Source organism: Euleptes europaea, chromosome 1 (genome assembly GCF_029931775.1).
Source record: "Euleptes europaea isolate rEulEur1 chromosome 1, rEulEur1.hap1, whole genome shotgun sequence".
Lineage (NCBI taxonomy): Eukaryota > Metazoa > Chordata > Lepidosauria > Squamata > Sphaerodactylidae > Euleptes > Euleptes europaea.
This window is the reverse complement of record NC_079312.1, coordinates 144,109,330-144,135,267: the sequence shown is the minus strand read 5'-3', so window position 1 is coordinate 144,135,267 and position 25,938 is coordinate 144,109,330. Positions and strand designations below refer to the sequence as shown.

Genomic DNA, 25,938 nt, shown 5'->3' with positions numbered 1-25,938 from the left:
AGTACATGTGAAAAGGATCTAGGGGTCTTAGTAAATCATGCCCTGAACATGAGTCAGCAGTGTGATGTGGTAGCTAAAAAGGCAAATGCGATTTTGAACTACATCAACAGAAATATAGTGTCCAGAGATAGTATCACTTTACTCTGCTCTGGTTAGACCTCACTTGGACTGTGTTCAGTTTTGGGCACCACAGTTTAAGAAAGATGTTGATACAATGGAACGTGTAGCCCAGAAAGTATTAAAAGGGACTATACTGCTTTGGGGGGAAAGGTGAAGGAACTGGGAGTACAGGTTGTGTTTTTGTCGGTTCTTCCTGTAGTAGGCCGCGGATTGGGAAGAGAACGAAAAATTCTGGAAATAAATGAGTGGCTGCGTCGATGGTGTTGCCAGGAAAGGTTTGGTTTTTTGGACCATGGCTTACGCTATTTGGATAATGCTCTTCTGTTGGGAGATGGCTTGCACCTCACAAAGGTGGGTAAAAATGTGTTTGGTCGCAGCCTTGCAAGCCTGATAAGGAGGGCTTTAAACTAAATCTTCCGGGGGAGCGAGACGTTAATTTAAAGCCTCAAGTGAGGACAATAACTGCAAATATAGATAGGAACAAATTGCAGAGGGTAGCACATACGCAAGGAAAGACAGTTCAAAAACTTAACAATGGGAGAGAAACAATCTTAAATAAGCTGCCAAGAGGAAGGACCTGTGGTCTAAGATGTCTCTACACTAATGCACAGAGCATGGGAAATAAGCGGGATGAACTAGAACTGTTAATAGTACAAAGCAAATATGATATAATAGGCATTACGGAAACCTGGTGGGACGAGTCTCATGATTGGAATGTATTAATTGAAGGGTATAACCTATTTCGAAGAAATAGACCAAATTGGAAGGGGAGGAGGAGTTGCATTATACGTTAGGGATGATTACACCTGCGAGGAGATCCAGGTCTTAGACACTGGAACCCAGCTTGAAACCATCTGGGTAAAAATTAAGGGGGAGGAAAACAGTGATGTCATTGTGGGGGTATATTGTAGACCCCCAAGCCAGATTGAGGCATTAGATGATGCTTTACTGGAACAGATGTCCAAACATTCAAAAAAGAGAGATGTAGTAGTAATGGGAGATTTCAATTATCCTGACATCTGTTGGAAGGCTAACTTTGCCAAAACGACTAGGTCAGACAAATTCCTCACTTCCCTTGCAGACAACTTAATAGTCCAAAAAGTGGAAGAAGCGACAAGGGGAACAACCATTTTGGATCTGATCTTAACAAATAATGATGACTTGGTTTATGGGGTAGAAGGAGTGGGATCTTTAGGTGGGAGTGACCATGTTCTCCTGGAGTTTGTTATACAGCAGAGAGGAGAAGCAAGAAATATGTATTCTAGACTTTAGGAAAGCTGATTTCAATAAATTTAGGGGACTACTGGGTGTGATCCCGTGGGTGAGAATATTGAATGAGAAGGGAATACATGAAGAATGGGAAACTCTTAAAAGGGAGATTTTGAAAGCGCAATTTAAATCAAATCCCACGAGGAGAAAAAAAGGTAGAGGTTTGATGAAACCAGGGTGGATGTCTAAAGAACTTTTGGTTGAGATAGGATTTAAGAAGGGCATGTACAAGAAATGGAAAATGGGAGAAATCAACAAAGAGGAATTCAGAAGGGCATGTACAAGAAATGGAAAAAGGGAGAAATCAACAAAGAGGAATTCAAACAAGTAGCCAACACATGTAGGGAGAAAGTCAGGAAGGCTAATGTGCAGAATGAGCTCCGACTAGCCAGGGAAGTTAAAAAAAATTTTTTTTGGGTTATGCCCATAACAAAAGGAAGATCAAGGTAACGATTGGGTATTTGCATGGAGAGGATGGTGAGTTATTAACAGGGGAGGCAGAAAACGCAGAATTACTTAACTCCTTTTTTGTATCAGTCTTCTCCCAAAAGGGGAATAGTCCTCAACCTGGGAATAATGGAGCAGAGGATGCAATAGGGGAATTACAGCATAGTATAGAATCTGAGGTAGTACGGGAATACCTGGCTACTCTTGATTAATTCAAGTCTCCGGGGCCGGACAAACTGCATCCAAGGGTGTTAACAGAACTGGCTGAAGTGATTTCAGAACCACTGGCAATAATCTTTGAGAATTCATGGAGAACAGGAGAGGTTCCAGCAGACTGGAGGAGGGCTAATGTGGTCCCCATCTTTAAAAAGGGGAGGAAAGAAATCCCAAACAATTATCGCCCAGTCAGCCTGACATCAATACCAGGTGAAATACTAGAGCAGATAATTAAACAGACTGTCTGTAAGCACTTAGAAAGAAATGCCGTGCTCACGGACAGTCAACATGGGTTTCTCAAAAACAGGCCATGCCAAACTAATCTCATATCTTTTTTTGATAGAGTGACTAGTATGGTAGATGAAGGGAATGCTGTAGATGTAGTGTACCTTGATTTCAGTAAAGCTTTTGATAAAGTCCCCCATGATCTTCTTGAAACAAAGCTAGTAAAATGTGAGCTGGACACTGCTACTGTTAGGTGGATTGGTAATTGGTTGACCAACCGAACCCAAAGGGTGCTCATTAATGGCACAACTTCATCCTGGAGAGGAGTGACTAGTGGGGTACTTCAGGGGTTTGTCCTGGGACCGGTACTATTTAATATTTTTATAAATGACTTGGATGATGGAATAGAGAGCATGTTAATCAAATTTGCAGATGACACCAAGTTAGGAGGGGGTTGTTAATACCCCGGAGGATAGGGTCAGAGTTCAGAATGACCTCGATAGACTGGAGAGCTGGGCCATAAGTAATAAAATGGATTTCAATAGGGAGAAGTGTAAGGTTTTTCCCCTAGGCAGAAACAACATAAAGCACAGGTACAGGATGGGAGATAGTTGGCTTGACAACAGTACATGTGAAAGAGATCTGGGAGTCCTAGTGGACCACAAACTGAACATGAGTCAACAGTGTGATATGGCGGCTAAGAAGGCCAATGCAATTGTGGGCTGCATCAATAGGAGTATTGTGTCTAGATCAAGGGAAGTAATACTACCACTGTATTCTGCATTGGTCAGACCTCACTTGGAATACTGTGTCCAGTTTTGGGCTCCACAATTTAAGAAGGATGTTGACAAGTTGGAGCGTGTCCAGAGGAGGGCGACCAGAATGGTCAGAGGTCTGGAATCCATGCCCTATGAGGAGAGACTTAGGGAGTTGGCTTTGTTTAGTTTGGAGAAGAGACAGTTGAGGGGAGACGTGACAGCCATGTTTAAATATTTGAAGGGATGTCATGTTGATGAGGGAACTAGCTTGTTCTCTGTTGCTCCAGAGACTAGGACACGGAGTAATGGATTTAAACTAATAGAAAAGTGATTCCACCTAAACATTAGGAAGAACTTTCTGACGGTGAGGGCTGTTCGATGGTGGAATGCACTGCCTCGGAGGGTGGTGGAGTCCCTGTCTTTCAAGGTCTTTAAGCAGAGGCTGGATGGCCATCTGTCAGGAGTGCTTTGATTGTGGGATCCTGCATTGAGGGGCGAGGGTTGGGGTCACTGCGGATGTGGGGGGGAGGTAGTTGTTAATTTCCTGCATTGTGCAGGGGGTTGGACTAGATGACCCTGGTGGTCCCTTCCAACTCTATGATTCTATGTGTCCAGAGGAGGGCAGCAAAGATGGTGAGGGGTCTGCAGATCAAGTCCTATGAGGAAAGGCTGAAGGAGCTATGTTTAGCCTGGAGAGGAGACTATTGAGAGGTGGTATGATAGCCATCTTCAAGTATTTGAAGGGCTGTCATATAGAAGATGGAGCGGAGTTGTTTTCTGTTGCCCCAGAAGGTCGGACCAGAACCAACAGGCTGAAATTAAATCAAAAGAGTTTTCGGCTAAACATTAGGTAGATCTTTCTGACTATTAGAGCAGTTCCTCAATGGAACACGCTTTCTCAGGAGGTGGTAGGCTTTCCTTTGGAGGTTCATAAGTAGAGGCTAGATGGCCATCTGACAGCAATGCTGATTCTATGACCCACTGTGAATTTAGGCGGTGAGAAAGAGGGCAGGAGGGGATGATGCAGTGCTTGGCTCTCGTGGCCCTATCTTACATGCTGAGGGTAATGCTGATTGCCACTGTGGGGTCAGGAAGGAATTTTCCTCCAGGGCAGATTGGCCCAGGGATCCTGGAAGTTTTTTGCCTTCCTCTGTGCATAGAGCAGGGGTCACTGGGGGAGGTGGTGGTGGGGAGATAGCTCTGAATTTCCTGCATTGTGCAGGGAGTTGGACTAGATAACCCTTGGGGTCCCTTCCACCTCTGTGTTTCTATTTAATATACAGTATAAATATGGTGTAGTGGTTGTCAGGCTAGGATCTGGGAAACCCAGGTTAGAATCCCCACTCTGCCATGGAAACTTTATGGGTGACCTCGGGCCAGTCACATACACTCAGCCTCGACCCTGGCAGGTATTTGGATGGGAGACCTCCAAGGGATGTGATGTAGAGGCAGGCAATGGCAAACCACCTCTGAACATCTCTTGCCTTGAAAACCCTATGGGGTTGCCGTAAGTCAACTGTGACTTGATGACCCCCCCCCCAAAAGGTTGTGGAATTATTTCTCAACTAAATACTGTCATTCTGTAAGGCAAAAGGTGTTATCTCCAGTTTTACAAAGGGGATCATTAAGGCAAGACAGCTTTTGTACACACAGCAGCCAACAGGTTGCTTCATTTTAGAGCTTAGGTACAACCTTTGCTTCATGACCAATGTTCACCTGTGAGCCTGCAAGTGATTTTTATGTATTGTTTCATATGGTAGCTGTGTTCGTCTACAGTAGAACAGCTAGATTCAAGTCCAGAAGCACTTTAGAGACCAACAAGATTTTCTTGAGACCAACAAGATACTATCTGATGAAGGGAGCTTTGACTCTTGAAAGCTTATGCCCCCAAAATCTTGTTGGTCTCTAAGGTGCTACTGGACTCAAATCTAGTGGTTTTGTGAATCTGAATCATAGGCTCGTTGGCATGCTGTTCAGTGGAAAATATTATGTGTGGAAGTGCTGGCTGGAAAAGTATATCTTTTGGTTTTCCAAGGATGTTACAGCATTCTAATAATTTTGTGAATCAGTGGTACCAAAATGTCCATAAGGCTGAGAGAAATAAAACCCACTGCACACTTTCTAATAGTCAGTACTTTTGTCCCTGCTTCCCACAAATATGTTTCCCCTCCTGCTTCTTGTTCATGTAGCGTGTACTTCCATAACTTCCCTTTCACATACACCTCTCCCATTATTTTACGCAATGATTGTACATTGCCAGATAGCCATAGTACCTGTGGTTCTGTACTTCTGCCTCATCTGTGTCGGGGTTTCCCAGAAGTGGATCTTACTCTAACCAGCTCTGTGCTATTCTGTGCTTCATCATCTGGTTGCTATTTCTGGGTCCCCAGAATGTACCATACTTTCAGTGGCAGCATAACCCTCTTTATGATTTCACCCTGTTGTCTCACAGTAGTGGAAATGCATCTTGTGTTTTTGGCAGGGAGATAGAGTTTTGCTACACCTTTGTTGTATTCACTTCTTCCAGTAACTGGGATGAGCAGGAGAGAATGTAGTTACTTGAGCACAGCTAGTCAATCACTTTTGCATTTCCAGAGCAATGTAAACTGTAAATTTCTCTTTAGTGGGCTATAAAATAAATGGACACTAATAATTTGCTTAGAACCCACATTTAGCTCCTGATCTACATTTTGTCTGTTCTTGAACATTCTTTTAGGGAAAGGCCCCAGCAGTGGTATTCCTGTTTTAATGTCTTTCTTCCTTTGATAGTATTATTTGGTGTTATTTCAGGAAGCAGTATGGCTTGTTGATGTGCAGGGCTAAAAAAAACAAGTGTGCCTCTCAGATATAACATGATATGTGGAGGGAATATATTTAACTAGTTGGTACTAGCCAAGGTTTTATATAAATGTGTTTTGAAATGCATTTCTGAGATTGCATCCAGGATGGATTTGATTTAAATCACAATTTAAATCACTAGTCAGTAAGACTCGTTTGACGTCATGGTTTTCTACATAAAGGCTCATTTTGTTGGTTGTTATAACCGTAATATTTACAACCCAGATGAAAGTTTCATTTTTAGAATAATAACTTTTCAGTTTAGTTTTACAGTTATATCAGGAAATTAATGATAGTTTGTTTATTTACCATTTTAAATAAATATTTATGAAATCATTGCAAGGTGAACTAGCTCTGGTTAAATAGGTTAATCTTTCATATTTGGACAACTTTTCTGCTGTACTTTATTGGAAGTAGAAAAGTAATCATTAACAATAACAACCATTTAAATTGTTTTATTGAACTAAAATAACATTATATAGCATATCTATTTTTGTATTTGCTTAAACATCCATGTTTGTTAACTAACTTGGTTAAACAAAATATCTTAAAAAACACACAGATCAGCCAGGTCCATATGAAAAACTTAAAATATTTTCTTCTGTAGCTCGCTCATCTTCATCTTCTTGTTTGTTTATAATCTGGAAAAGGAAAACAAGCTTTCCCATTTTATCAGGTCCCAAACGATTTCTCAATTTAGAATGAATTAGTTCAAAGGAAGAGAATATTCTTTCTACACCAGCAGAAGAAGCTGCTGCTGTTAAAAGTGAAATAATTACTTCAGCAGTCTCAAAATCCATAGTTAAGTGATGTCTACCAGTTCACTGGTGTGACTTTCTTTAAAACATCATCAGCAAACATATATTTCTTGAATGGTTCCCCGTTGGCTCTGAAGTTTATTATGGTTGGCATTATGGATGGATGATTGCTGGATATCCATGTCATAGCTAACTCCTCTTCTTCAGACCCTGGTACTGGATATTGACAATATTTGTGAGAAAATGGGCTGGAGATGGAGATAGTGTGTATCTCATTCTTTTTAAAATGCTCGTAATTTAATTCTGTCATTGCATCGTTTTTAAGTGCTCTCTGTTATTTTTCTGTATTTGTTTAAAGTTCCTGAAATGGGTTTCAGGGTGCCTCAGTATATTTTCAACATTTCTCTTAAGCCTAATGTTGAGGATTTTGGCTGTAACAGTGCCATCTATTTTCTCTTGATTTTGTTCACAAAGTGTCATCAGAATATGTCAGTTCTCAGTGTACTGCTCAAAACAGTCCACTACAGAGTTCCATCTAACATCTTGTGGGAGAGTTAGCTTAGTTCCACCCATTCTTTTCAGAGCAGCTGCTGCAAAGTTATTGTTATGGAAGTATTTAGCAATTTCAACATTAGGCTTTATTTCTGGAACACTGAAGTCTTTGGCTAGGAGGTGCATCAAAAGAACACTGCAACCATATGTTATTTACGTGGTATTAATTTCTTCTTATCTTGGGTGCATTTGCAGCATTTTCTGTGACCAAGCTGCGTACTAGAAATTTGAATTTTTGTTCAAATTTTATTATAGCTTTTGCTGCTGTTATTTGTAAGTATTTTGCTGCCTGCGCATTTCCTGACGTATCAATTGTTCCTGCAAGGAAGATATTCCCTTCTTCTGTTGTTACACAAGTACATACAATGGGATCATTGTTGACCTTACTCCACCCATCAAGACTTAAATTATCAATCAATCATTTATTTTATAGTAATTTGACCAAAAAAAGAACTGATCTAATCATGAGTAACATAAATTTACAATAAAAACAGTATCAATCAGTCAGAGAATCCACAAAGTAAAATATATCAGTAAAATCCTATATCTAAAGAGGCAAAAACGCTAGCTTCTAAAATGTTTATCAATCAGATTTTATCTATTTATAAATTGCATCCTTTCGGGCCCTATATATAGCAACACAAAATTTGGCCACATATCTCGAAGTTTGTGGGTTGCTATCCTCCAGTAGTCGTTGGATGCAAATTTTATCAGGTAGTCCTATATTATTTCTTAAAATTTCTTGGATAGTCTTAGCTCTTGACTCATGATGGAGAGGGCAGTATAAGAAGACATGTTCGTGGGTCTCAATTTCTTCACCATTGCACAGGCAGACTCTTTCAGAAAGAGGAATTTTTTAATATCTGCCTTCTAAGATGGCTGATGGCAAAGCTCCACATCTGGCTAACATGAAAGCCCGTCTAAATTTATTCACCTCCAGTGTCATCAGATATGGAGCTGCCGTCATCAGGTGTCTGAACTTCTGTGAGGCTATGAAACCAGGCGACCTTGCAAGGGCATGCTGTCTCTCAGTGCCTTCCACTCTCTGCCTTACTACTTTTTTAAACTGATCTCCACTCAGTGGCAGTAGGGCCTGAGGTGAAAACCCTAGTTTTCTTAGGTTTGATTGCACCTCCTCGGACCATTTGGACTGATGTGCATCCAGACTAATCATTGCGAGGAGGCCGGGTTTTTGTATACTTAGTTTAGCCCACATGTAAAAGGACATGAGATGGATTTTGGCTTCTATTCTCATCATGCCTGTCTCCAATCGGATCATAGAATTGGAGACACATCTCGGTACTTGTACAATAGCATGTAAGGATTTTGACTGCACTTTTTCCAATACCTTCAGACCTGGGCCCACGAGCCCCCAATATGAACCATACAGTAGTTGTGCCAAGACCTTTGCCTGGTACAACTTTAGGGCAGCCGGGATGTATCGGCCTCCCTTGGAAAATTTTTAATATAGCATGGGCTGATCTCTCAGCATGATCAGCAATATAATTGTAATGGGCCAAGGTAGATCCTGAGGCCTGTATTATTACTTCCAGATATTTAAAGGTGTTTACTTGCTGGATGTCATGTCCATCTAATTTCCATTTCCTAATTTTTGGGCACAAGACTTATGTTAATAATTGTATCCTCTAGGCTTGTTGCACACTGCTCAATTTCTCTTTCATACACTTTCTCTGGCAGTTTCCTCAACATCTGCTCTGCTGGGTTGGATCGTACTATGGTCTTAATGACTGAATCATATTAATGAAGTGTGGGTTTTCAGACAAAAGGAGGAGTTGGTCACCTAAACAAACTGGGCAATTTTTTCATCAATTAACTCTTTTTGTAATCTACTGGTTCTTATCACAAACTTATTTATGGTGGTTTCTGGATGGTTGCATTTTTTTCTTCTTCTAAGTGATAATCTGTGGGTATTGATGTATATGATATGACTGAAACACTATTCTGGACAGATAACCCTGAAATTTTAGAAGAGGAGGATGGTGATCTCAAAGGTGGCTAGTTTCCAGAATACTATATATTGATGATGGATTCCCCTAACAAAAAAGTCAGTGCTGTAATTTCATTATTTATACCATTTCTGCTTATTTAATATTACTTATTGTCTTCACTGCCACTCAGTTCTGCCTAAAAAAGAAAGCTATTATTCTCTTTATAACAACTGTATCAAAAATGAAGGTACAATGCAGTAACAGTTGCAAATATAGGTAAAGGAATTTCATGGGTAAAGGAATTTCATTAAAATATTCCCAAACTGGATCTCTTTTATGGCCTTCTGGAGTACTTCTGGAGTATTCTGCTCAAAAAGTTTGACTTTAATTTGTATTGCTTCCCCTTCCCTCCTCACACTTAGCTCACACTTGGCGATACTGGTGCATCCTAATGTGCTTTGTCACTTGGCAGAGCGCTTGATAATGAAAGCACTGTGGTCTTGACTTTAATTTCCAGTAGAAGTTCTGGCTTTGTTTGAGTCAGTGCCCTTGGGTTTTTGCACTTGTATGCAGTTCAGGGTTCCTGTACTGAGAGGTGGCATTTACTATTTTTACTCCTCCCCCTTTGCCCTACATGATATGTCACTCTCCTGCATTTCACTGGCAATAACAAGACCTGGATTCATCTGTAGGCTGTCTTTTATATTCAAAAATCCATCTGTTACTGAAGTCTTAAGCTGTGTGCTCAGAAGCTGGTCCCTCTGATTTTAGTGAGACTTCACACGTTCCTCTTTATTTGCTTTAATTATCACTCCTCCTATTTTAGCGAATATACATTCCACTTTTCTTAAGTTTTAAAGCTTTTACTGCTTGAAATGTCAATATACTCCATGCAGCTAATGTGGGAGAAGACCATCTTCCCAGTGACAACCCTGGAACCAGTCTATAGTGTCCTGCAACTAGACTTGGATTCAGTCTTATAGGTATTCTAGCCAGCATCTGTTGGCAGTTTATTATTCTAACTAAATAACTTTTGGACTCCCCCAGTGTCCTATCCCCATTGGTGGGTCCACAGTGATTGAATGGAATCTGGGCCAGTGGTCTCCCTGGCAGGACCTCTCCTGTGGTTTTAAGAGCCTGCTGTACTGGCCTGTGCAGGCCCCAGGAGGCCCAAGCTGCTGCTGGGCTCCTCCTCTAGCCTGTTCCCTGGTGCATGCTGCTGCCTGAGCCCTGCCTCTTTTCTGAGGTGCACACTGGACTTGCTATACTCTGAGGCCATTGCCGGCCCTTTTCCAGGCATGGCCTTCCCCTTGCTCCTTTCTCTAATGCCCCTGGTCAGGCTGCCTGACTCAGCAGTACCTGGGTGAGGCTGTCCCCTGCCAGAGTCCCCTCTGAAGCAGGTTAGTGTGGGGGCAGTAGCCCTACCTGGGACGCTATGTTTCTGTCATGGCCCAGCCAGATCCAGGGGACACCGATATACAGCCAGCAGCTAAGGTGGCACAGGACGAAGCAGCCCCTTCAGGGCCAGACCCAAACCCACAGCCAAGAACCAGCACAGCAACTCCTCAGCCCTCCAGCTCTGAGCCGGCTGCAGAAAGCCAGCTGCCTGTCTGCTCACCTTCCTCATCACCGGAGCCTCAGGAATGGCAGAGGAGGAACAACACGTAGGACCTTACAGGATTGGAGGTGAAGTGCTAGACTGGCAGCTCGGTACCGACCCAGCACTGACAGCGAAGATGAGTGTTTGCAGGAACAGGTCTGAGGTGGCTGGCAGGTGCATGGCATTAGAATCATAGAATCATAGACTTGGAAGGGACCACCATCTAGTCTAACCCCCTGCACAATGCAGGAAACCCCCTGTCCAACCCCCTGCACAATTGCAGGCTGCCTGAGTGGCGTGCTGTTGATAAGCAGCTGGAAAGGGTGTAGCTGTGTGGAAGCAACATGTCTATCCACTCCTGACCTTGCTGTGAACTGTTTGCTTTGTCTGGACCTTGGCTTTTGGAGTACCTTTGGACTTGCCCCTGTGAGGTTTGAAACTGTTCAGTGTGTGTGTGCTGGGGGACCACGACAGTTTCCTTAAAGGTCTGTAGCACTTAACTAAGAGCCTTATTACTAATGTGTTTTGTTTGAAGAATCATTTTGTGGTGGTATAAGATTGTGAGTTCCGTCTTAAGTGTTATGGTGCTCTGTTTCCCCACACCTCATGATGTGATGGCATTCAGCAAGCTAATCATGTGGGTGGCACTTGGTTCCAAATATTTCCTCATTTGAGGTGGATGTTTGGGAATGGCTAAGAAAATTGCTGGGTTATATTTTTGGTGATCGAGAGAGCAAGTGAGCAGACTGTTGTGGTTGCATAGGATGATGTAACATAACACTTTGAGCATATGGCTTTGCATAGACACACTCGATATGTCAAATATTTCCTCCTTGTAAACATGCAAACTGTTAGGGGTTTCATAGAGTTTTGTGGAAAATGTCTGTGTCTACAATAAGGTATTGCCACCCTGTAGGGCCACTAGTTGAAATATATGAAAAGTCTGGAAAAGTTGTCATTTTATCTGAATACTTGAGTGACTTAAAGGTAAAGGTCTCCTGTGCAAGCACTGGGCCATTCCTGACCCATGGGGTGACGTCGCATCCTGACGTTTACTAGGCAGACTTTGTTTGCGGGGTGGTTTGCCAGTGCCTTCCCCAGTCATCTTCCCTTTGCCCCCAGCGAGCTGGGTACTCATTTTACCGACCTCGGAAGGATTGAAGGCTGAGTTAACCTTGAGCCGGCTACCTGAAACCAACTTTTGCCAGGATCGAACTCAGGTCGTGAGCAGAGCTTGGACTGCAGTACTGCAGCTTACCACTCTGTGCCACGGGGCTCTTACTACCAATTTAAAGGGAAAAAATTGAATTTATTGCACTTGGCATACAATGCATTGTTTTCCTTTACAAGGTGCTTTCCCGGATGCTCAACTTACTCCTGATTTTCTTGGCAGTCAATCCACAAGCATTGGAATCAGTTTGGGCATGGGTCTTCCACACATCTGCCCTCCCTCTATATTTTCATAGTTGTGGAATCATTATATATTTTTCCACATGTGCCTTAAATAATCAGGATTTTCAAGGGAGGGTGCTGTCATCATTGATGGCATCACAGCCCCCCCCCCCCGCCATTTTTGGGGCATAGTTGTGGAGCAAATGGTGGTCGTCACCTGAACCCCTGGCAGTTTCCGTTTCATATTCTTTATACGGTTTATATGATTAGTGTGCGGGTAAGGCAATCCTTTGTACATAATTGTTTAGGTTTATGTTATTCATTTATGTTCCACACGTTTATGTTCCACAGTTATTTAAAGCTGGTGTGATAGTTACATTGTATACCATTACAGGCTGATATAGCACTGTCTCGAAACATGTATTAATATCTGGAGAACATGTACCTGTATTTTCCTCGAGTCCTGTATTTTCTTCGAGTAGCCTGGAACGCTGGCGGTTTTGAAGCTAATTGGTTCTGTGAAGCTGCATCTTTCGCTGTTTAGAGTAACTCTCTGGTTTTTGTACGGTGTTACCGTTCTGAGCCAGCTATTTGTGTTATGTTACTCCTGGATAGTAGTGATAAGTTGTCACTGAAGGTTTATTACTATGGAATGTTTTTTCACCTGTGATTATATGTATTGTTTATTCGTGTTTTTGTGAGTTTGTATGGCCTTTGTATAAGATTTGAATATAGTTATTGTTTTGTATTGCATAGCCATCGTGCTGCCTTATTCTTGGTGTTTATATACAATTCAGCATAGGTTTTTTGGATTGATTTTGACCTATCATTACAGCAGTGTATAGATATTTTAGTGCCATTTAAAAAAATAAAAAATGAAACCACTCATCTTTGGGAGGGGAGAGGGAGTGGTTAGAAGATGACAGTCCAGTCACCAAAAAGTGGGCTGGAGGTTCTTGGGAGTGGGTGTGGGAGTAACATTACAGAAAAGGAAAAGGGTGACTCAAAATCGGCTTCCAGAAAAAGATCGCTTCTTGGCCTTTTGGCTATTATCATAGTATCTGTTCTTATCAGAAAAAGCTTAGAGTGAAAGGGATCTAAAAAAAATGGGAAAAACCCAGGGAGGAAAAAAAAGTGGAAACTAAAGGCAGAAAAATGTGCGTGGAAATCAGGGGATAAATGAAAGCAGTATGGGGCCAGATCTGATGGGGGGAAAAAACCCCTCATGTGGAAAAGCCCAAAGTCTAGTCTTGACTGTTAGAATGAAAAAACCTCAGGTGTCAAATAGTAATAATCAAATTATTACTCTGTTTTTTTGTGTAGCTTGAACTATGTTGAAATTATTCAAAACTGGGCTATCAGCAATATATTTTGAAACTGTGGTACTTTATTCTGTTTCTTTAGCAGAGTATCTGTTTGCATGATTGCAGTTAAAGAAATGCGGGTAGGGCAGTTCATTTAACACTGATTGCCAGTTTGTGAAAGTGGCATGATGTAGAGGCTTTGGTGAGCTGGTTTGTGCAATGGCATGTAAAAATGCTTGGCATTCCTGGAATGCTTGGAAGATAAAATACAAACTGCTTGCTTGCAAATGGTAAAATTGCTTGGTTTTCCCCAACTAGTGATTCTGCTCCTACCCAGAAAATGATCCTTTGGAATTTTTAGCCCCAAAGGTGGACCAAGCAAGTTAAGTTGCAGCTTTCCATACATTTATAAAAGTCTTCTATATGTACCATTTCAATTTTTTGTCACGCTCCACCCACATCATGTAATGCAGTAACAACAGAGAACAGTGTGGATGTGGCTTGGCTAAAGGGCTTAGAGCTACAACTGTCATAGTGTAGATAAAGACCTCCTTAGGCTGCATTTTCCCTTACAGCTGGTCAGTTGTTCTCATCAGTTGTGACCAGTGTCTTTGAGGATTGATAAACAATTTTATTCTTTTTTAATATACTGCTTCTCCTGTCTTGAATGCAAATTGGTTTGCAAAGGTCCATGAAATACTCTCAGTAAAACAATAATACACTTAACAAAAATTGGAAAACTTGTTATCTACAAAACAAGACTTTTACCACTAGCCAAAAGTCAATATAAAAAAGAAATGTTTTTTAGCCCTTGGGCAAGGGCAGAAAAAATGAGGCTTTCCATGTATCTTCAGGGAGGTTGTTCCAGAGTGTAGGGGGCACTGCAGAGAAAGCCCTGATCTTGGCTACCACCATTCTCATCTGTCAGAATGTAGGAATCAACAGCAGGGCCTTTTGTCCAGATCTTAATTATTGTGTAGGTAGGTCATGAAGGGCTTTAAGGTTAAATCTAAAAACTCAGAATGCAATCTCCATAATAGTGAACTTGAAAGCTTATGCACCAGAAGTGTCAAACCTGCGGAGCCAAGGCAGCTAGTCCCCCTTTCCCCCCCTCCCCTGACCTTTTCTGGGCTTCCTGGGGCTGGATACGGCCTGCACGCCAGCCGGAAGCCTTCCCCCCTCCCTCCCCGGGCGCGCATGGGCTGGATCTGGCCACAGGCGCCAGCCTGAAGCCTACCTCCCCCTCCTCAGGCGTGCATGGGCCGGATCCGGTAAGGGCACCATTCTCCTTTTGAATGGGCATGTGCAAAACTGGCGCGCACATGCTCATTGGGAGCGTGTGAGGAGTTTGGAGGACATGTTTCTGAAGGAGAGCGAGCTGGGCGCTTACTGGATTTTGACTTTCCAGCCGGAGCGGCAGCTCTCCTAACCGCAGGTTCACCTCGTGCATGGGCAGTGGCAGCAGATGAGCTGCAGTAGCCTGCAGTGAGTGGACAGGACTCTCCATCTCTCCCCTCCCCTCCTCGGGACCTTCCTTCTGCAGAGGGGCTGCTGGGTGGAAGCAGGTGATGCTTTGCGCACTTGGTCATCCCCTGCACACTTGTCCCAGTGGCCGGTGGCATCCTTGAGGGGAGCTGTCCTTGAACCTCCTCAGCCAGGCGCTTCTTTATGCAGTTTTGGAAGGGGGTGGGGGAGAGAAGGGCACTTTGGCTGAAGCTCTCTGGAAGTTTATGGAAGCGGCATCTCTTCCCAAAGAGATATTGTGTGTGTATGTGGGGGGGCGACCCAGTTTTGATCCCAAAAGGTGTAATACGCCCTTTTCATTCATTTCTTTTCTGCAGTTGTAAACACTCCAAATATTTCCCCTTCAACTTAAGTACCGCTTCCACACACACACACACACACACACCTGGTGGTACTGTGGGTGAGAGTATGACTTTTAAAATGTTTCCTCTATCAGTATGTCTAGAGAAAGTGAGGGAATAGAAGGATTTCTCCCCCCTCCCATTTTTACTAGATAGTGACTGGACACTTATAATTTGTATATCTATTTAGTTTGGATGTTAGTGGACTTGGGGTGGTGTTTAGCTATAGCACTAGGTATATGTTGTAAAGACTTAAAAAGTCAGATCGTATATTCACCAGGTAGTAATCATATGAGTCAGCATTCAGTTCTAATAAAAAGGAACTCGTTTAGGACCATATCTAACATATCATATTTCTTTCAGGAAATTTATAGAATTACTTCTAATATGGTTTATTTCTGTAATGTTTACAAAGAGTACTTTTTAAAAATTACAAACTTTTCAAGACAATGTAGCAGTGAGGTCATTTCTAAAAATAAAATGTTGTAGGTTCTTTGTCTACATTGGCTTAGAAGTAGAAGATGAAATAGCTTCTGTTGTAAAAAGGTTGCAAATGTGTGGAGATATGATGATTGCTGAACAATAACACAAATGAGAAAATCTTGTATTTAATATGCTTCTAGACCAGGGGTCGGCTAACTCATTAGTCAAAAGAGCCATATATCAACAGTACAACGACTGAGATTTATTTTGAGAGCCAAATTTCTTAAACTTAAACTATATAGGTAGGTACACTGTTTATTAACTTAATAAACTTTAATTAAAGTTTTAAGTCTTAATTAAACTATAGGCACACTGAATAAAACTTGATATCATACTTAATAGTGATCTTATTTATTGATAAAAATTAAATTGTAAGTCCCTGCCATTTCCCCCTCCCCGTCCGGAGTCCTCGTCTGGAGGCCTGGTCTACCGCCATAAAGCCTATTGGTAGGCCTGGCCTCCGGCTGAGTCCCATTGGGAGGCCAGGTCTACCCATTGACTTTCTTGGCAGTAGACCTGGCCTCCGGAGGCCCATAGAAGCCAGTAGGTAGACCTGGCCTCTGAAGGGGGACTTTTCCCCCTCCTCGGAGTCCAGGTCTACCGCCAAGAAAGCCAGTGGGTAGACATGGCCTCCCAATGGGACTCAGCCAGAGGCCAGGTCTACCAAAGGAAGCCTGCCCCGCCCAACAGCTGATGGGCGGGCGGGGCAGGAACCGCTGAGCCGCCCGCCCAGCAATCGCGCGGCTAGAGGGGAGGGGAGGCTTTAGCCTCCCAACCATTGAGGGCAAGGGAAAGGGGGACCTGGCCATTCTCCACGGCGGGGGTGGGGGAGAGACAGCGTGCCTGCTCTCTCAGGCACGCCGGCTCCGCAGCCCAGCTGTCGGCGCGAGCGGGCGCAAGAGCAGGGGCTCCGAACCAAGTTTGGAGAGCCGCACTCAACGGGCCAAAGAGCCGCATGTGGCTCGGGAGCCGCAGTTTGCAGACCTCTGTTCTAGACAATGGTTAAGAAGAACAGTAAAAGTGGTTAAGGCTAGTGGGAGAATTTAGCTTGGGAGATGAGATAAGGACACAGAATCCTGCAACCTGGTCCTCAGATTGGCAGTACGATTCTAAACAGAGCTACCCTTAAGTAGACTTAGAAGGATGTAACTGTGGGATTGTTCTGTGGGGGTATTGAGGCTATATAGCAGCTCTCTCCCATTAGTTTTATGGAAACTGAGAAATATTTCCTAGTAAAGTCATATAAACTTGAGGTAGAATGACTGTTAAAATTAATGCATCTTCAGATGGCCGGAATAAATGGAGATTTCAGACTACCAGTATAAATGGGGATTTCGTTCAGTAATGATGATAAATAGGGAGCAATGATTAATGGGTAATCAGTCAGCTATAATTTTACTTGACTATCAGTTAATCAGTTTAATGGTAAGATTGGAGAGATGAGGAGACTTATTTTTAAGCATACTTTGTTTCTAGTGTGTTACAGTAATAAACATGGAAAAAGAAATTATTAGAGATGAATAAAAAGTATCATTTTTCATAACAAGTGAATGCTTTTGCTTGTTAAATTGTAAGTAGTTTCTATTTCATTCAATATCTCCAACGGATACCTCTCTGGAGATTTTTATATTATCTAAATATCTGATCAATAATTTCCCTTCCCTATAATTATTCAACTTAGCTTTTTAAGTTTATGGAAATTCAGCATAAAATATCCTTTCAACTGATAAATGTGGGAGAACAAGAAATACTTTATCATGGCAGGGGAAGGATACAACAAATTACAGCTGATACAGGCCTTTTCAAATTGGTTATAAAAAACTCTCCTTTAACCTACAAATAATATTTCTATTCATGGTCCAGGAGCAATGATAGACAAGAAAAATATGAAACATTTATGCTTTATTGTCATTAACATCCAACAGTTTCCTAGCTAGCGTGGGAAGCTGATTAGCACTACTCCACATACTGAGGTTGTCGCAAAAATGAACAGGAATTTTATGGCACCTTAAATACTAACAAATTTATATCTATCATAAGTTTTAATGGACCCAGTAAGTGCATTTTTCAAATTTTATTAGGTATATAAAACAAACGACAAAGTAAAAAAGGAGTAAGAATACAGAATAAAGAAATAGATATTAGAATGCCCGATATTTCAGTCATTACCTCTGTTACGTCTAAATAAGAACTAATAATATGGATCCAAAAAAAGAGAGATGACAAAGTTCTTCTATGCAATACACAGTAACACACCATTACATATTTATAAAAACATTAATAGTTCCCCAATAATAACAGCAATCTTATTATACAAATAGGTTGTCTATGTAATACTAATAAAATGCCGTTTTGAAGTTAGACATTATTTAAAACCATATTGTTATTAAATCAAATTATTGAATCAAATATAGCATATTATATATAAAACTATTTATACTGTTATTTGTTGTTGTATATTTCTGAGATTCCCCCTCCAAATAATACTTAATCCAGGTATACCTGTGTTATTATTATTATTTTAAGTATTTCTATTCTTGAAATTCTTTAGATGGTTTCCTATTAACATTGTTTGTGACGTTTGCAATATATTCATATTCAGCCAATTTGCTTTCCCATTCTACTATGGTGGGGCATTCTTCTGCTTTCCATTTCATTGCTATTGTAACTCTGGCTTCTGTTATCATGTATCTAAACAGTTCTGAAATTTTTGGAATATTTTTTTGTACGATGCCCAACAGTATACTTTTTGCTTCCATAGGAAATGGGCAGCCCATTCCTAAAGGGTGATAGATCCACGGTGGCCGGAGCGGCAGAGCCATGCCACTTCCTCTGAGGCTTTCCAGCCACCACAGAGGGGAAAAAGGGGTATTTAAAAATTTAACAAAGGAAAAATAGGGGGAAATTCCCCATTGAAAATAGCCAGGCTGTGTCACCAATTCCTGGGGCGAATAGGGTTCGGAAGCTGCCCAAAGACAGCTCTGCCCCCAGGAATGCCTAGGAACTCCTCTCCTACGCTGGCACAGCCGTTCTCTTCTAGGATTTTGTTCAGGACTGGCTGTGCTTGTGGCGGGGACCGGCAGAGCTTTGTCGCTCCAGGACGTGGTGTGTTTGCCACTTTGTGTGTGTGTAAAGTGCCGTCAAGTCGCAGCCAACTTATGGCGACCCCTTTTGGGGGTTTTCATGGCAAGAGACTAACAGGTGGTTTGCCTGTGGCTTCCTCTGCATAGCAGCCCTGGTATTCCTTGGTGGTCTCCCATCCAAATACTAGCCAGGGCTGACCCTGCTTAGCTTCTGAGATCTGACGAGATCAGGCTAGCCTGGGCCATCCAGGTCAGGGCGTTTGCCACTTTATCCCATTATAAATTGGCACTTAAGCAGGTGCGGGGTCACACTGGCTCCTATGCAGTTCGCACCCACCCTCAGAATTGCAGCCTTACAGTCCATTCCTGAGAATTGGGCCAAAACTCTTTAGGAGGAGGTGTGACCTCGCCGCCAGCGTAGGTACGTGTAATTGCGCAATTACATGTACTTACGCTGGCGGTGAGGCCAGTCCTGCCAGCGTGTGAGGGTTGTGGGACCGTTCCTCGCCCCTCTGCCGGAGCGGCCTCTCCAGGGCGCTGACAACGGCATAGAGAGGCCAGCGTAGGGAAGCATTCCGGGGGCGAGCCGGGGGGAGGAGGCGCCGGTTAGGCGGCTTCCTACTCCCTTTTGGCCACTTCCGCCGGCGCCAGGAATGGCAGTGCTGCACCTGCTTTTTAGCAGGCGCAGCCTCACTGTTCCTTATGGGGTCAAAGGCCCCAGTTAAACAAAGCCGCGAAAACAGCTTTTTTTTTGTTTAACGGCATACAGGAATCGGCTTAGGAAGAGGCGCCGCTGCGCCCCTTCCCCGCCATCCCCATACGCCTCAGCTCAGGAATGGGCTGTTAGTCTTTTAAATGTTCTCCATTTCAGCATGTATTTCTTTCCAGTATCTATCAGCCCATTCCTGAGCTGAGGCGTACGGGGACAGCGGGGAAGAGGCGCAGCGGTGCCTCTTCCTAAGCTGATTCCCATACGCCGTTAAACAAAAAAAAAAAAAGCTATTTCACGGCTTTTTTTTTTTGTTTAACTGGGGCCTTTTGCCCCATAGGGAACAGCGAGGCTGCACCTGCTAAAAAGCAGGTGCAGCACCGCCATTCCCGGCGTTGGCAGAAGTGGCCGAAAGGGAGTAGGAAGCCGCCTAATCAGCGGCTCCTCTCTTAGCCCGCTCCCGGAACGCCTTCCTGCACCGGTGTGGCCTCTCTGCACCATTGCCGGTGCCACAGAGAGGCCGCTCCGGCAGAGGGGCGAGGTGCGGTCCCGCAACCTTCACCCGTCGGCGGGACTGGCCTCGCCGCCAGCGTATGTACGTGTAATCCCGTTGAAAATATATTAACCATTGTATGTTTTTGCCTTCATCCTTTATCTTCTACCACATCTTGATCTCTCCTTGTGAGGGTAGCATATCTCCATAAATTATATAATAGTAGCTTTTTTTCCTCACATGTTTGTCATAATATGCTACTAAAGAAGACATCAGTGGTGATATTGGGGGGATTTATTCTCCTTCGCACAGATTCCCAAGTTCTAAATAGTCTGTCTCTGATAACATGATTTTTGGGGTGTTTTCCTGGATTTTTAATCCATAAGTAGGTTTTCTTCCAAGTTTCCATTTGTAGTCTTATTATTCTTTGTTCTGGATTTTTTTTATCCACTCCATAATCCAGACCAAACCCGCTGCTTGATAGTATAATTTAATATTCAGGACAGCTAATCTTAATATTCAGGACAGCTAATCTTCCTCTCTTTTTATCATCTTGCAAGACTTTGAATCTAATTCTTGGTTTTTTTGCCATTCCATATGAATTTATTTGTTGTTGCCATACTTTCAATGTTTTGTCCTGTATGTGAATTGGTAACATCTGAAATTTTAATTTTGGCAGTATTTTTATTGTCGATATTCTTCCAAGCCATGAAATTCTTAACTTGTGGTGCATGAAGTCCATCTCTGCAAATCTTTATCTTCTCCCACACTGATTTGTAATTGTCTTTAAAGAGTGTATCATTTTGTCCTGCCAGGTTTATTCCCAGATATTTAATTGGGTCTTTCATAATTGTGCTTCCTGTGATGATTCTAATATTTTTCCTGTTGATTTTGTAGCCCGAGAAGGCTCCATATTCCTCAATTTGCTCAACTATGTGCTTCATTGACAAATGAGGGTTTGAACTTGTCAATACCACATCGTCAGCTTACCTTTTCATTTTAAATTGTTCCCCTTCTACTTTCAACCCTTTGATTCTAAGATCTTGTGTAATTTTGGCAGCCATAACCTCTAACCAAGAATAAATAAAAGCAGTGATAGTGGGCATCCTTGGCGTTTTCCTTTTTCTATTTGAAATCCTTCAGTTAAAACTCCATTTATTAAAATCTTTGCATGCTGTTTTGTATAAATTCCTTGTATCCAGTTCATGAATCTTGAATCCAGTTCATGGACCACATTTTAAAATTTCTAAATTTTTCAATAAAAAGGCCAAAAAATATTGTCAAATGCATTTTCAACATCTAGAAACATGAACATAGTGTTTTTCTCTTTTCATATATTCTATGGCGTTAATCACAAAATGGACATCATACATTTTTTGGTTCAAAACCAGTCTGATCAGTGCATATTAATTTTGATATAAATCTTCTTAATCTCTCTGCCATTATCGAAGTAAAAAATTTATAGTCCACATTTAATGAAAAATAGGTCTTTGGGATTTTGGTAGCGAATCATTTCCCTCTTTATGTATCATTCTTGACTCAAAGCGTGTCATAGCTCCATAAGAAAAGTCATACAGTTTATTTAATTGATCAACCTAATACTCAAGTATGTTTTCTGGTGCCAACATTTTGTGATTGGTCAAGCTCCCCATAGTCCAGCTGTGTCTTGTTTTGCTCCAAACTGTCCCACTGTGTTTTAGACTCCCAGGAACCCTAACTGAAAAGCTGGATCACTGAATGATCATATGCACAGGAGGCGATGCATAGCTGTCCTTAGTGCCAGAGTATTTTCAGGGTTTTGTACTCTTAGGCCTGCTGCAAGAGGCACCATAAGTGAAAGCTTTCCAGGTAAAACATCCAGGGATCTGCTGAAGTTAATAAAAAAATTGTTAGTTACATAAACCACTGAACATGTGAATTGTACCACTGAAATCAAATTGAGAATAAGAAATTATGTCATTGTCCAAAAAATTATTTTTGTGCTGGGAGAATGAATCTCTTGCTACCTCTGGAGAATCCTTCCAACTAAAGGGTTTAATCCCTTGCAGGATTGCTATAAATGGAAGGGGGAGTGATTTTTGCTGATTCCCCCACCTGCTGCAGACCTCCAACTCAACCCTCATGCAGTTCCTAGGGGTTCCTTGTTCCCCCACAGCAGCACTGGGGTGGGGTGGATTGCCATGGAAGTGGGGAGGTGAGGACATCTGCTCCATTTATGGAAATCCCTTCTGTCAGTGAAAGTGATATGAGGAATCAATGTGATTGAAGTGCCTTGGTGCAGTAATGGTGATGCTTGGAATAGTAGGGAGATGTTGAAATGGGTATCTTTCTCCTTAAATTATAGCCTGTCTCATCCCAGTGGTATGGATTAGCAACAGTATTTTAAAATGAAGACATGCTTGTGGTGCATGGAGAATTCTTGGATCCTAAGATGGCTTATTGCTAGCAAAAGACATTTCTGCTCACAAGGGCAGAGGTGTCTGCAATTTTTGTGGATTTCCCACTAAATGTTCAGCCCTCCCCATTCAGCATCCCACACTGTTTTGGGGGTAGCGTGGGAGTTAGTGGCAGAGGGGAAGGCAAGAAGTGGATCAGAGTATACGGATCTATGAGTGGGCTGGAGTTCACAGATCTTAGGATCTAACCCAGTGAGGGGGGAAAGGGGCAAGAGTTTATTATGCTTGGAGTCAGTTGGTAGCACATGAATAAATAGATGTATTGTAAAAGACTGTTTTTTAAAAATTTGAGCTAACACACGTTTGAAACCTTCTTGATTCATTATTATTAGGATTTCTGTTGCTGAGTCATGGCAGACAGAAGACCAGAGAAGTCATGTGAACAAGCATGTGAATCACTCAAACAGCAGGATTATGAAGTGGCAGTGAAGCACTGCACGGAAGCCCTTTTTTCCCTCAGCCAGTATCCTCCCACTTGCTTCCCGGAAGCATGTCAGGCTGAAATCAACCGCATCAAAATTGAAAGTCTTCTCTATAGAATTGCTTCTTCTTTGCAACTTGTGAGTGTGTTATTTACAGTTGAATTGAATGTAAAATAATGTAGTCTGATTTTATTGTATGTTTAAAAGTGGAGATACCCACCCAGCAAGCAATTCCTTCTGGGTTCATATGTTTACCACTTGACTTTATAATTAGTGTGGCTACTGTGCTTGCCCCTCTTGCTCTTATCTTTCTTAGCTGCCCTGTTTTGAGGAATAAAAGATCATGCTCTGGTTTCTCTTCTTCCGTCTGCCTATTTCAAATAGTGGTGTGGTGCACCTTCATGGGAGGGCTATTAGTTCAGAGAGGCAGATTAATTGCCTCCAATTTGATTTAATTGTTTTGGGCAGACTGCCAAACCTCTCCTCATAGAATCATAGAATTGGAAGGGGCCATACAGGCTATCTGTCCAGTGCAGGATCAGCCTAGAGCATCCCTGACAAGTGTTTGTCCAGCCTCTGCTTAAAGACTGCCAGTGATGAGGAGCTCACCACCTCCCTAGGTAGCTGATTCCACTGTCGAATAACTCTTACTGTAAAAACCTTTTTCCTAATATCCAGCTGGTACCTCTCCACCTGCAATTTAAACCCATTATTGCAAGTCCTATCCTCTACTGCCAACAGCAATAGCTCCCTGCCCTCCTCTAAGTAACAGCCCTTCAAATACTTAAAGAGAGCAGTCATGTCCCCCCTCAACCTCCTCTTCTTTAGACTAAACATTCCTAACTCCCTCAGCCTTCCCTCATAGGGCTTGGTCTCCAGGCCCCTGATCATCCTCGTCGCTCTCCTCTGCACCCACTCCATTCTGTCCACATCCTTTTTGAAGTGAGGTCTCCAGAACTTCACACAATACTCCAGGTGTGGCCTGGCCAATGCTGTGTACAACAGTTAAAGGTTTATTTATAGCCAAAGGCCATTACAATCAATTAGATACAATAAAATCAGATTCAACAAGAAAACAGTTAAAATCAAGTACATAAAAAAAAAATCAAATATAAGTGTTGTGTGGTTTAACTGCAATGTTGGCTCGAATTTTCCTAGCCGCTAGGGCAAAAAGAGACTTATCGTAAGTAACAGCAAAGTCAGTATCGGACAGGAGAAAAGAAAGCTTCTCCTGGTCACTAAAACAGCTAATCTTGGATAAAAAGGAGACAAGAAATTTAGATCTGGGTTCATGGTACAAAGAACAATACAACACGTAATGGGGGAGGTCCTCGAGTTCTGAGGATCCGCAAATACATAAGCAAGAGGCCTTTGGGATTTGGGCATAGCGTCCGGCTAACATGGCTGTTGGCATGGTCTGAAATCTTATTGACCTAAAAGCGGCTCTGAGCTTGAATGCAGAAATATTGGATAGGTAGGGGGCTTTCATGGTTCCTATTAAACAGTTTAAACCAGGGCGAAAATTTAGACTGGGAGATCATCTGGCTGTCAGATGCGGCATCGTACCTGAATACCCAATCCTGAATGGTAAAACCTGGGATAGGAACACCCTGTGAGTCATTCATGATGGAATAGCGAATGAGAATGTTGTTATAAAATGTTGACCAAGCCCCGTCATTTGAGAGCATCGCCTCAAAGCTAAGATGGCCAAGTATGTTGGTGGAAACTTTACGATGCTCTTCGGTATTTTAGTAGGGCAACATGCACGCGGGCTCGTATAGAGGGTAAGCCAAGTTCTGCCCGCATCAGAGCTGTAGGGGTTCCTTTAGGTAAAGCAAGGATTCTCTGCATAAAATAATTTTGGATAGATTCCAGGCTGGAAATCAGGCGATCACTCCAACCCCAGACTTCAATGCCATATAATAGTTGGGAAATAACTTTGCTGAGGAAATGTTTTATAGCTGGAACTATAAGAAACCCTCCTTTTGTAAAATATGATCTTAGAATGGCACCAATTGAACTATGAAATCTTGAGATTTGGATGTTATGCCTGTGTTGATGCATCCCAAGTTTGCATTAGCTTTTTTTGTTGCTGTGTCACACTGGCTGCTCATATTTAACTTACGGTCCACCAGTACCCCAATATCTTGTTCACACACACTGCTACCCAGAAGTATATCCCCCATCTAGTGTGCATGTCCCTCATTTTTGCTACCCAGATGTAGAACTTGGCACTTATCCTTGTTGAATTGCATCTTGTTCACATCCACCTACTTTTCCAGTGTGTTCAGATCTCATTGAATTCTGTCTCTGTCTTCTGGTGTGTTCAGTGCTCATGACTTACAGAGTGGCCCCTTTGCATTGGAAAATAGAGTGAAAACCAGTTAAGTTTTGTACTGGGAGTAACTATGATGTCTGTATCTTGGTGCCATTCAACTAGGGATTTTCAGGCAAACAAATCAGCAGTTTTTCTGGCTAGTGCTCTGAAGTTATCTTCAGAGAAGCTGGATGAATGCAGGAAATGGCACATCTGTGAACTACCCTCTGAGGCAGAATCTCTGTTCCATTCCTAAAAAATTGAGAGGGCTCTATTTTCATGGTAGGTGGATGGACATGAGACATGCTGTCTGTTCATCTTCATGGCTTCTGTGCAGTCCCTCATGGGACAGTACATGCGCAGGCCAGCCATGGAGAAAGATTTTCAGCTTCTAGAAAGATTGGCTCTGTAGAGCGCTCCCCCTCCCCTTCGACTGGGCCATGTTTTCCTGCCCAAACAGACACACCACGAAGGGGGAGGGAGCACTCTTCCCTCAGTTTTCTTTCTGTCGCCGCGGTGAGAGAACGTGTTTCTGCGATCAGTTCAGTTTTACCTCAGACAATTTCTGTCAGAATGGATGACCCTAAACAGTCTAAGAAGGGGGCTGTCTTCAAAAAGTGCCGCAAATGCTGTACGAATATGGCTAAAAAAGACATGCATTCTGACTGCCTGATATGCCTTG

General features: G+C 42.4%; 1 protein-coding gene across 2 annotated transcripts in view; it reads left to right on the top strand.

Moving 5' to 3' along the window:
• HELZ (helicase with zinc finger) overlaps nt 1-25,938 on the top strand; it is a 217,260-nt gene that overhangs the window by 3,950 nt on the left and 187,372 nt on the right. For both annotated transcript variants that reach the window (XM_056851923.1, XM_056851917.1), the window contains exon 2: nt 22,850-23,077. In XM_056851923.1, the coding sequence (XP_056707901.1) occupies nt 22,868-23,077 (210 nt within the window). In that variant the 5' untranslated portion in view covers nt 22,850-22,867. The remainder of the gene's footprint in view (nt 1-22,849; nt 23,078-25,938) is intronic.